Genomic DNA, 13,491 nt, shown 5'->3' on the forward strand with positions numbered 1-13,491 from the left:
TTGCAGATTTGAAATCAGCATGCCCAAATTATTAAGGATCAGTGAAAAAAATCTCATGCAACTGAGATTTCAAAAAAATTTGTTGGCCAGTGTTATTTTTAGTTTTAAGGTTTAATTTATTTAGTATTAATATAATTTTATAATTATTTTTAAATAATATTTAAATAAAAATTATTATTTACAGGATTTCTACACACCTGGGAAGTCAGGTGTGTTCATTAGTGTGTGGAAAAAGTCATGGAAAGTTAGGGAATTTGTTAAAGATTGTCAAAAAGTCAGGACATTTGTTTCCTTGGTTGTCTTGTTGACTTTGTTTGCTGACAGTAGGGCTGACCAAGTATAGCTGTCTGCAGGCAGCAAGAAATATTGTGGTGCAATGCAACCTATGAAAAGGGGGTGCAAGTTTGAGAGAAAAATCTAATACTCTTAATAATCTAACTTGATAGTGTCAAAATATTTAAAAAATTTTTTTATCACTCACAATTTACACTTTCAATTTGAGGGCATGTAAACTGATAAAAAATAAATGATATTAAAGAACCAAAAATGGTAAATACAGGTAACCCCCGTATAACACGACACTTCTATAGCATGGATTCACTCTAACACGGTTCGAGAATTGGTACCATCCCCCTTATAGCATGGATTCACTCTGACACAGTTCGAGAAATGGTTAAAACCCTCGTACAACATGAAATGTAATAAATTATTATTTTCGTGAACTATTAGTACTTCAGTGTGTAAATTTTATTTTCTCGTCTCCATACACATGGTCCTTCGCGAAAATTGTTTCAATTTTGCCAGATGTCGACGCTTCTGCTTCTGGTGTTGCCAGATGTTTTTCCCTTATTCCATAAGTGCTTAGCACCATATAAGGAAATTTATAAAGATCTTTTAACTAGAAGCAAGCAATCTAAAATTACATACACTTTTTGCAAAAGGTAAAGCATGAATCTGAAAATAATGCAGAAAAATGCTCAGAGGATAACGATAACTTGCCAAAAATAAAATGCTCTCGCTTAATAGTGCTTTTAGTGATGACAAAGAAAACATTGTTTAATTTATATTAATATGTAATAATTTATATTAATATTAAGAAAATTTTAATAAAGATATTTATCTTAATTATGAAAATATAGTAGCATGTTTTTTAATTTTTGGAACCTAACCCTCCTTTTCGTACTAGTTCTTTGTTTCACATAACACGACAATTTTTTGGAATGTAACTACCGTGTTATACGGGGGTTACCTGTAATATCATTTGAATTAATAAGTTATTTATCATTTTTATTTTAATAATTTTGATTGCATAACAAAACAATTTTTGGTTTCTTAAACTTTTTTCATAGTTTATTAATACTGTATTTTATAAAGTTTGGAAAAATTATTAAGGGACAAATTTACTAAATTTATACTTTTTTTATGCCATTAATTTTTTTTAATAAAAATTAATGGCATTTTTTTTTCATAGCCATGAAGTCTTAGTTATGAGTTAATAACAGGATAAATTATTTTTATTTAATAAAACATTTTGTTTTATGTAGCTAAGACATGCCATAATTCTGTCTTTTTTATTTTATTTTTAATTTTACTAATTCTTTGTTAATGTGCCATACGTAAGGGACGTGAGGGTCAGGGAATTTGTACAAAGTTGGTCAGGGAAAGTCGTGGAATTTAAAACAAAAATTTGAGTAGGAACCCTGTATTTAATTTTGTCTGCAGTTTTGAACCCTTAATTACAATTTTTTAAGTTAATTGCAACTCTTTTCTTTTGTGACATGACTATAGAAAATTGTTTGTGTTGTTTTGCCCAAAAGATAAATTAAAATAAATTTAAGTTTGATTTTCTTTTATGAATTTGTCTGCTTCTTAAAAGTTTTTTTAATTTTAATTTTAAGCAAATTAGCATTAATTGAACTATTGGGCTATCTAGTATATTTAACCTCATAATGTGCTAATTAATTAATTCTGGCATTTACTTGAGTTTTAATTTATGATCTTTATTCCAGTTTTTAAGCAAGTAACCACAGAACAAATATTTTGAAAAAAGTCTATAAAATATGAATGTAATATAGTAAAAATTATTTATAAGAAAGAAATTTAAAGTATTCATTTTGAAAATTATTGAATTTAATTTTATTCACTTTTTACAAAATAGTTAAGATGAAATTTTATGTATTAAAATTTAAAATGTTTTATTTAAATTACACAGAACTTAAAAGGTTAATTTTGTTATTTTCTCAATTTGTGTACTGTGTAAGTCTCTTTCTTGTGTTTGTTATTAATTTATAAAATATCCTTTCTTTCAGGGAAGAAACTATAAATAGAGGGTAAGAATTTCTTTGTAACAGTGGCATTTCTATTTCTTCTTTTAATTTGCATGTCTCTTCAAGCAGTTTCTATGCTTAGATGTGTTTGGTGCATTTCTCTTTATGATTTTATTTTTATGATTATTGAACTGATTATATTATTTAATATTTAGTTCTCAGCAAACTACAGATGGTACTGGTATGAAAAGGAAATTAGGAAATCAGGTATTTTTTTTTTCTTTTGGTATTTGAAATTTAGAATATATTATTTGTTAAAATTACTTTAAATAAATGTTTTAACATTGAAATTGGAAATAAAAATTTAATATTGTTCATATTGTTCAATTTCTCATATTCTCTTGATCACTTTGGCAAACTTAGATTAGTAAGTTTCCCTTTTGATGATTTAACATATGAAAATATTTTAATAAAGTATTGTGATATAAACTTTACATAAGTAGAAATAAAGGAACAAATAGCTAAAATAAGAATGAAATTTGATAAGATAACTTGTAGAAGACTGTGCTTGTTTATGATAAGAAATTGTAAATTTTGAAGATCTGTCTCAATTTTTTGAACAAATAATGGATATAAAGACAAAATAAATGTAAATGTTTTTAATAGGAAAATAATTATGATAACTGGATTTTGACAAATATTTTTTAAAAAATATATTTATTAATATAAATAAGATTTTTTCATAGAATAAAAAAGATAGCTTTAGATTGCAATTTATAAAAAAAAATTGAATGCATGATGAAATATATTAATAAAATTGTTGTTTTTAAGGTTATCAGAAAAGGTTGGATGTGTATTCATAATATAGGAATAATGAAAGGATCTAGAGATTACTGGTTCATATTAACATCAGAATCTCTTTCTTGGTTTAAAGATGAAGAAGTAAGTACTTTTACCAATTTCATTAAATACCTTGGCTCTAATGTAATGATTAATATACCAAGCAGTTTTCTAAATATGATATCATAGCTGTGTATAATTTTCATTAGATCCTAATAAAAAGAATAGATAATTGTACAGTTTATGAAAAATAAGCTATATGTTAAAATTTATATAATAAATTCTACAATCAACAATCATAATAAAATTATATAGTCATCCAACATTAATTAAATAAAATTATCTATTTTATACATTATACAGTATATACAAATACATACTGTGTGTGTGTGTACACATAACAATACTTTTCTGTATAATTGTACAAAAAATTTATTCTAATAAATTCAATTTGCACATGCAAATTTATAGCATTTTTTAATACAGCAAACTATAAATAAATCTTCTGAGATTGCATTAATAAAATAAGGACAAGTGACGTAAATTCAAATTCATAGCAGTTAAATCACATTCATGTATGTTATTTCAATTAGTATTTGTGTTTAATTTGAGGTTTCCCTTAAGTACAAAAAGTTAACTGATTAACTAATGTTAAAGAACCATTACATTATAACTTGATTTCCTGAAGAAGTAAATTTTGTTGTAATTTGTTTGCAATATTTCAAAATAATAATAAGAACTAAAAATTGAAATGACAAAAATGAATTTTGAAATAAATGTGTGCTTAAATATCAACATGGTTTACATACACATTTTTAAATGTAATTGTAAAGATTCTTATATAAGTGATGTTTTAAATAAATTTTTAAAATACTAACTGAATAATTAATATAAAATATTTTATTTTTATGTAACTGTAGGAAAAAGATAAAAAATATATGATCCCTCTTGATGGATTAAAATTAAGAGATATTGATCCTGGATTTATGTCTAGACGACACACTTTTGCTATTTTTAACCCCGATCAAAGGTTTGTTGTAGTAAATATGATTTTGATGTAATAATATGGAAATGGAAGATTAGACAAGTATATTTTATATTTATGATGATTTATTACTTCTACATGAATATTGGATTTCTCTTACAGGAATGTGTATAAAGATTCAAGACAATTGGAATTGTCTTGTGAAAGTCTTGAAGAAGTAGACAGCTGGAAAGCTTCATTTCTTAGAGCTGGTGTTTATCCTGAAAAAGCATCTGAAGTTAATGGAGAAGAAAATGATAATATTTCTTCAATGGATCCTCAATTAGAACGACAAGTTGAAACTATTAGAAATTTAGTTGAATCATATATGAAAATTGTTACAAAGACATTTAAAGATTTAATACCAAAGATCATAATGCATTTAACAATAAATAATGTAAGTAAAAAATAGTACGTACTTGATTGCTTGTTGTTCTCTCAATTAGTTTTATGTTGTTTGGAACATAGCATAAAGTTGCTATTGAGAATAAATCATACAGAAATATGCCTTTTGATGGAAAAAGTAGATAAATAGAAAATGAATATACTTTTTTCACCAAAAGGAGTGTTCCTGTATGATTTGTTCTCAATAGCAACTTAATGCTAAGTTCCAAAGGACATATAAGTAATAATTTTTAAATTTTCACTGGATGATAAAATTTTTCTTTAAAAAATAGACGTAGTTGTTTCCATTATTAAATTTTTTACTTTTAAATTTTTGCTGGATGATAAAATGGATGATTTGATAAAGTAAAAAATTTAATAATAATTCGCCACCAGAGGGAGGAAAGAGGATAATCTACATTAAACAGCGCAAATTTCCAGTAGATATAAAGAAACTCCTGAATGGAGAAGGATAAAAAAAAAGCAAGACGTCGTAAGATCATCAAATCCAATTTTAAAAAAATTATTACTTTTTAATTGGTTGTTTCTATGTTTTAAGGAACTTTTTCCAGGACGGCCACGTAGCCTAAAAAGGAAGGTCGGGTCATCTGAAGTTTTTACTAAGGAACGTTTAAAAGAAATATGATGATCACCCAAGAATTTTTGGAAGCGACTACGTCTTAATTTTTAAAGAAACATCTATTTTGATATAACAAAATTTCAAATAAATATAAAATACTAATCATGTAATACAATCAAATAAAAATATCTTATTTTATTTGATTTTTCATTGAATTTAAAATATTTTTAAACCTTATTTTTACGATATTTATACAAAAATAAGCTGCACTTTAGTTTTTAAATCATGCTTCTGAAAAAAATAGTTTTTGGTCTATTATAAGTTACACTTGAATATGATGTACAGTGGATGATCAGTTAACAAACAAATTGATAACAAACACTTTTGCGAAAGATTTTTATGTTTGGATAACAAACACCTTACAGAACAAACACAAGAAGTGACGTAAAATAATGAACACTGATTGTCTTCCCTTGTCTTCAGGCAACAATTCGAAACTTTTTGAAGTGCAGGAGATGTCGACATCAACGCTCAACCCAGTATATACTGATCGAATAGTATTCCTTCAAACTTTGAAACTCTCCCTTGTAATTCCAGCCTTTTATTTTTCTGACAAAACAATTCTTTTATGTATTCGCAAGACTGTCGGGTAGGCACTCGTTAAGTTTTGCATCTGTTTTTCTTTTTGAAAGGTGAGAGTATAATAGCAAAGGTAGAGAGTGGGTAGATGTCTGATGTCTGTTGTTGCTGNGTCGATTATCCGAATCAATTGGGGACTGGGGTTGTTCGGATAACTGATATTTCAGATAACCGACTATGTATGAAAAAATAGTTTAATGTATCCCATGTTGACATTTTTCTCCATTGCGCATCGCTTCGTGTTGAATTTTCGTCGATGTTAAGCCTAACGAAGACTATTGCATCGTTAAAAATTATTTTTTTATTTTGTACAAACAAAATTAATATATTGAAAAATAAAAAAACAATAAAAAATTATACTTTAGAAGTTAATTTAGTATCAAAAACGTAAAATATTTGAGTAGCCCAAGATATAGCCAAAGATTGCAGGCCACAGCACTAGCAAAAATTTTAATTTGCCGACTGGAATTCTTTCGGATAATCGACACTCTACTGTATTTGAAATGCATTTATATAAAGTAACTAGCTGTTACCCGCGACTTCACCTGCGAGGATTTTGCAAGCAAACCCCATTTATATTCAGTATTTCAACAACCATAGTAATTGTTATATAACACCTACCGACGAGAATGATGAGAATTGCCGAGAATCAAACGAACTATTTTCAATTTGATCAATTTTCTGGAACGTTTACAATCGTTCTATAATCGAACCAATATGCAATAACAAATTCGAATTTAAAATAGTTTGAACATTTTTAAAATCGAAACAGATTAAAATGTTTATAACAATGTCTGAAATGTAATTAATTTAATACACCTAAGTACTCGATGAAGACTAAATTCTCTCCCTCTCCCCCATGGGGAAATTTCGAAAAATCCCTTCTTAGTGTGCATTCTTAGGGCATTCCCATGGCATACCCTACTAAAACGCGCATAAAAACAAAAAATCACATCTAAAATAGTACAGTAGAAGCCATTCTTCTGGTTAAGACTTAATGCTCTCCCTCTCCCCCCCGTGGGGGAATTTCAAAAAATTCTTTCTTAGTGCGTGTTTTCATGACGTACCCTAACTGTGTACCAAATTTCACCTCTAGATTCAGCGGTTTGCTCTGGGCGATGATGAATCAGTGAGTGAGCCAGTCAGGACAAGCAATTTTATATATACAGTATAGATAATGTATATAGCATGAAAAATTTTTATATTCTAATAAACTTACAAATTTTTAAATTAGGATTTAAAAAACTAATTTCACTTATTGATTTAAAAAAGCTCGTTTTCACGCGTAAAAATTCTTATAATTACACTTTTTGTCACTGAGAAGATCTTATATATTTTCAGAATGACAAATTATTAGTAATAAAATATTGTATAAGACTACATAAAAGCTAGCAGATTTATTCAATAAAAGCAAATTAAATATATTATGAGAACATTTAATGTATTAAACCATTGAAAATTCAATTAAAAGTGGAAAAAATAAATAAATAAACCTGAATTGTCCAGTTTACTGTGTTCAATATTAATAAACTTATACATCATTATAATTGATAAGTTTTAATGTACATTTCATTTAAATATATACTGTACACAATGTTATCTATCTATTCAGGCTTATGTTAATTGCCTAAGAAGAAATATTGTTTTTTTTTTCTGCAGAGTGATATATTTTATTATTATACTTCAGTAATACATTTCTTGAAACATTATACATCATAAGTCATGTAAATTGTTTACCATAGATCAATTCTCTTTACATTTTTTTTTTTTTTGTAATATCAAAGTTTTATGCCTACCAGTGGCCTAGTGGATAAAACCACTAAACACTGGTAGCTGGTCATGGGTTCAAGCCTTGCCAACAGGCACTTGGAGTTTTCTGGGTTTTTTTCACGTTGGTAACACCTTAATAGAAGCCAATTTCCCATTAAAGGCCTTCCGGGAGGCATCCCTCTTTGCAGATTTGCAGAATGTGTTACATTGCCAAATACAAATAAACCGAAGTTTTATAAAAGAAAAAAAAGTTGTGAAAAAATACTAAGAAAATTAATTTCAGTTTGAAACATTTTAACTTTCAAAATTCAAAATAGATTATTTGTGCCTGAAATATTAGTTTATTATTATCTTTTAATTTAAATAGATCTAAATTTGGTTATAGAAATTTTTAAAACCAAAATTGAAATTATTTATTTCAATATTGGATTTCTTTTGCATGAAAAGGTAAGAATCAAATGTCCTATTTAGTTCTTGTATTCTTAATAATAATAATAATAATAATAAATTTTCAATTTTCAAATTAACTTGAAAAAATTTTTTCAACAAAAATCTTTTTCAAGTTAAATTACTCCATCTGTACCAACTTTCAAAGATTAAAAGACCATGACCTTAAAAAATTTTTGTTAGGGAATACTAAACTAAAGCAAGTGTCGATTGAAAATAGCTTTTGAAAATAGTTTGTTTGATTCTCAGCAATTCTCATCATTCTCGGTGGTAGGTATTATATAACAATTACTATGGTTGTTGAAATACTGAATATAAATGGGGTTTGCTTGCAAAACCTCTGCGGGCAAAGTCGCGGGTAACAGCTAGTACAATATAAGACTAGCAGTAAAATTAAAAAGAAACTATTTTAAGATCATAAAATTTTTTATTAATATAAAATAATATACAAACATCTTGTTTCTTCTAATTCTATGTCACGACTTGGTGCATTTATCGACACTTGGCAAATAATTCCATCATCTATTTTTAATTCATACAGAAACACGTTTTGGGCTTTCGCCCCTCTTCAGTCTGTTACATCGATAGTATACGGTATCAGTCTGGCACTTTCCGTACTTTCCGTACTTCCCGCTCCCTTCCCCTCCCATCTTCTTCCGACTTGACGGCCTCCCCCGCATGCCTCGTAATTTGTAACTTCACCCCTCCTCGAGTGTTGCGTACAGCCTCGCCTGCGACTGTATAAACATTCTATTTTAATAATTGCAGCCAGTTTTTATGGATGTCAATGCTTAGGTTCTTGTTAATATTATTTTTGTCTATAGTAATTTCGTAGCTTTCCTTGAATTTTCTTTTGTACCAATTTTTTTCTTTGTGTACTATTATTGCATCATTCTTATCTATTTTGCAGTTGTGGGTCGTGCAATGTTCGTAAAAAACAGAGTTGATTCTATTATACTTCAGGTCTGCGATGTGTTCTTTTAATCTTGTTTCTAATTTTCTTTTTGTTTCACCGATGTATACTTTTGGGGGTTCGCATGTGCAAGGTATTTTATAGACGACTTCGGTAGTGCTGTATTTGTCTGGTTGTTTATTTCTGTCAGGTACAGTCTTCCGGATTCTTTTTTGCAGGTTGTTATAGGTTGGGGCTAGCTTTATATCTATTTTTTCAAAGCTTTTGTTTACTTGTTCAAAGAAGCCACGGATGTAAGGGAAGGGTATGTATCTTACGGTGTTTCTTTCGTTTTGTTTANAATGATGCAATAATAGTACACAAAGAAAAAAATTGGTACAAAAGAAAATTCAAGGAAAGCTACGAAATTACTATAGACAAAAATAATATTAACAAGAACCTAAGCATTGACATCCATAAAAACTGGCTGCAATTATTAAAATAGAATGTTTATACAGTCGCAGGCGAGGCTGTACGCAACACTCGAGGAGGGGTGAAGTTACAAATTACGAGGCATGCGGGGGAGGCCGTCAAGTCGGGAGAAGATGGGAGGGGAAGGGAGCGGGAAGTACGGAAAGTGCCAGACTGATACCGTATACTATCGATGTAACAGACTGAAGAGGGGCGAAAGCCCAAAACGTGTTTCTGTATGAATTAAAAATAGATGATGGAATTATTTGCCAAGTGTCGATAAATGCACCAAGTCGTGACATAGAATTAGAAGAAACAAGAAAAATAAGACACGGTTTCGACAAATAACTAAAACAATACAAACATCTGTTTAACGTTTTTTCAGTTGAATGTCTTTTGGGTTTAATATTCAAACTTTGTAGGATATATGCATCTTTCAATATGCTTTTCGGTTTATATTTACATAAGAAAAATTGTTTTATTGAATTTTTGAAAAATAAAAATCTTTAACAAAACAGCTCATGTGGAAAGTCAAGTTCCATTCCAAATACAATTGGTTAGAATGTTGGAATCATTTGTAGACATTTTGTAAAATCCAAGTATTAAGAAATGGAATATGCAGTTCAAATATAGCTGGTGCTGCAGAGGCATTATAGCATCATATCGTGGCCAAAAGACTGAACATGCTTTCTTGACATCACTAATAGTACAGTAGACCCCCTATAACGCTTAGATATGTTCCACGTTAATCGAAATTTACGTTGTAGGATTGATTAAATACATGAGCCAATCGCAGCCCGATAGGTGTGAACTTTACGGACTAAGGCTGTTTGAAAGATTTTCTTCCATAAAATTAACCGATTCTAGACTAATTCGACTCAACATTTCCAAAACACGTATAATTTTTTGGGAATAATCTGTATAAACTATGCTATAAACAAAAAATTATAGGATTACTTACCGAGTGTGCACCATTCGACTACGCCNAGACATAGTCGCTTTTAAAAAATTTTGGGTGATGATCATATTTCTTTTAAATGTTCCTTAGTAAAAACTTCAGACGACCTGACCTTCCTTTTTAGGCTACGTGGCCGTCCTGGAAAAAGTTTCTTAAAACATAAAACAACCAATTAAAAAGTAATAATTTTTTTAAAATTGGATTTGATGATCTTATGACGTCTTGCTTATTTCATCCTTCTCCATTCAGGAGTTTCTTTATATCTACTGGAAATTTGCGCTGTTTAATGTAGAATATCTTCTATCCTCCCTCTGGCTGTGAATTATTATTAAATTTTTAGAATTTTTGGAAGCACCTACGTCTTAATTTTTTAAAGAAAATTTTATCATCCAGTGAAAATTTAAAACTTAAAATTTAATAATAATTCGCCGCCAGAGGGAGGATAGAAGATAATCTACATTAAACAGTGCAAATTTCCAGTAGATATAAAGAAACTCCCGAACGGAGAAGGTTGAAATAAGCAAGACGTCGTAAGATCATCAAATCCAATTTTAAAAAAATTATTACTTTTTAATTGGTTGTTTCTATGTTTTAAGGAACTTTTTCCAGGACGGCCACGTAGCCTAAAAAGGAAGGTCGGGTCATCTGAAGTTTTTACTAAGGAACGTTTAAAAGAAATATGATGATCACCCAAGAATGTTTTGGAAACAACTACATCTTTATTTTTTAAAGACAAATAATAATATTTAAAATAACTTCTACGTCATATAAATCATAATATATATAACTTATTGTCATGTCCATTATAAAAAATTGACTTGACAAATAAGTAAATTTCTTTAGATATTTCATTATCAGATATAAATTTCAAATTAGTTAGAGGAAAATACAATTTTTCCTCCAACTAATTTGAAATTTAATATAATGAAAAAAATAAATGTTTTTAATGCCAAACAATTTCCAGATTGTATTAGACTACATTAAAGTTTATCATTAATAATTATGGTTTAATTAATATTTAATAACACCAGTTATGCTACTTCGAGATCCAGGTAGTGTAATTGGCAATGCATTCGTATGGCAAGTTGGGAGTTGTTGGTTTGAGGTTCACTCCAGCCTGATTTTTTATTCCAGAATCTTCTAAATTAATTATTAAAATATTCATTTAATTATAATTATTAAATCTAATAATTATAATTAAATGAAATAATTTAATTATAATTATTAAATTTATCAAGAGATGGCACTTAATGCCCATCTCTAGGCCAAATAACCGGAGAAAAATGTCAAGATGAGATAAATTAATATATTTTTTCGTACATAATCGGTTATCCGAAACATTGATCTTCCGAACAACCCCAGTCCCCAATTGATTCGGATAATCGACGCTCTACTGTATTTGAAATAAAAATTTCTAAGACTGTTAGAATATATATATCAAATAATTTGTACAAGATAAGTCTATTAATTGGCTAGTATTTATTAATGGACTTTAATTTTGCAGACTAAAGATTTTATAAAAACAGATCTTTTACCAACTTTATATTCTTCTGTAGATCAGGTATGTTAATATAAATGTGTAAATATATTCATTTTTTGTTTAGTATGAATTAGAGTGAGAGTTATAATAAATATTATAGAAAACAATAATGGAGGAATCTCCAGAGGAAGTAAAAAAGAGACAAGAAATATTACGAATGTATCATGCCTGCAAACAAGCTCTCCAAATTATTAGTGATGTATCCATGCACACGACATATCAACCTATTCCTCCCCCAGTCAACAATGATTGGCTGTCAGTTCAAGGTTCAGATAGGTAAATATATTTTAATAAGTTTACACTTGAAAACTATTGCTATGTATTAACTTGCACATTTACTAACACAGTGATAATAGAAGGAATCCCGAATATCGTCCTCCACCGGCAATCCCAGTTTCCACTCGTCCATCTACTGGTATTCCTGGATTTCGTACAGACAATGCAGCTGCAACTTCTGGATTACTTCAACAAAAATCAAATACTGCATTACCTCCACCACTTATACCTCTGTACGTATTTTATTTATAATTTTAATTCTCATCATTAGTAAAAAAAAATTCTATATTAAAATTTCAAATATATTTTTAACAGGAGACCAGTGCCTTCTATCCCACCTCGGATACCCGACAGACCACGACCCAATTGAATGATTTTAAAATTAAATTTCTATTTAATAATTTAAAATTTGCCTCACAGTATTTTATATCAGATAATAAAATTATTACTGTGATTTAGAATTTTATTTTCTTAAATAAGAATTTTAAGTGATTCTTTTTATTAATATTTATAAAAATCTTGAACTGTGTTGTCACCAAAAATTTTCTAGTCTTCCAATATTGCTATACAAATGCAATAAACGAATTTAATATTGTATACAATATTTATATTTTTCATATAATTCTAGTTTGACAGAAATAAATTGTATATGTTTGTATATACTCTTGTAGTTTCTTAAGACTAATGAAATGTTTTTGTTTTATTAAACTATGAATGTAGAAATACATGTATTTTATTATTAACTTTATTTTGAAACAAGATTTAATTGATCATACTAGTCTACAAATTGAATCTTTTATTAATTACCAGAAATAATGGTATTTCTCTAGACCAACTTTTCGTGCTGATTTACAAAACTGTTTTCAGTTTTTCTGTATACACAAAGGTTTTAAGTTATGATTATTACAAAAAAAATACACATAAATGGCAACACAGTTATATAATTTTACATTATTAAAGAGAAATGGATACACAATAAAAAATAAAATTGAAAGTAATAATTATAACCGAAAAGTACAGTACATTACACTGAATTAAGTGCCAAAATGTTGTATAGTTAATTGTCTTCTGTACTTTTTCTGTAGGCCATCACAATAGAGCATCCAACAATAATTAGTCAAGAGCAATTCATTCCAGAAACCTTGATAAAGCTTTTCCATCAACTTTATATCTTAGTGAAATCTCCTCATTACTTGTTACTGACTTCATCATTAGGAGGGGAAAAATCTAAATGTAAGTTTTGAACAACATGCAGCATCTGATTTTTTTATATGCGTCCACTAACTCCTAGAAACACTGTTCTTGTAAGTAGGAGACTTGTTGTTCCCTATGAAGTTAACAATAAAGCCATTTGAAACTTTTCCAAGCTCATTTTTTTTATCATTCACAATTTTTTCAAATTT

At 28.4% G+C, this 13,491-nt stretch overlaps 1 protein-coding gene across 1 annotated transcript in view; it reads left to right on the plus strand.

Annotated features, from left to right (window-relative positions):
- LOC111627469 (dynamin-1-like) overlaps window positions 1-12,811 on the plus strand; it is an 87,613-nt gene extending 74,802 nt beyond the window's left edge. The window contains exons 12-19 of the mRNA XM_023371044.1: window positions 2,483-2,534; window positions 3,099-3,209; window positions 4,028-4,137; window positions 4,255-4,528; window positions 11,777-11,833; window positions 11,913-12,088; window positions 12,160-12,321; window positions 12,404-12,811. Coding sequence (XP_023226812.1) covers window positions 2,483-2,534; window positions 3,099-3,209; window positions 4,028-4,137; window positions 4,255-4,528; window positions 11,777-11,833; window positions 11,913-12,088; window positions 12,160-12,321; window positions 12,404-12,458 — 997 coding nt within the window. The 3' untranslated portion in view covers window positions 12,459-12,811. The remainder of the gene's footprint in view (window positions 1-2,482; window positions 2,535-3,098; window positions 3,210-4,027; window positions 4,138-4,254; window positions 4,529-11,776; window positions 11,834-11,912; window positions 12,089-12,159; window positions 12,322-12,403) is intronic.
- Window positions 12,812-13,491: the final 680 nt, after the last annotated feature.

The sequence above is a fragment of the Centruroides sculpturatus genome, unplaced genomic scaffold (genome assembly GCF_000671375.1).
Source record: "Centruroides sculpturatus isolate CEXI.00-Female unplaced genomic scaffold, Cexi_2.0 scaffold494, whole genome shotgun sequence".
Lineage (NCBI taxonomy): Eukaryota > Metazoa > Arthropoda > Arachnida > Scorpiones > Buthidae > Centruroides > Centruroides sculpturatus.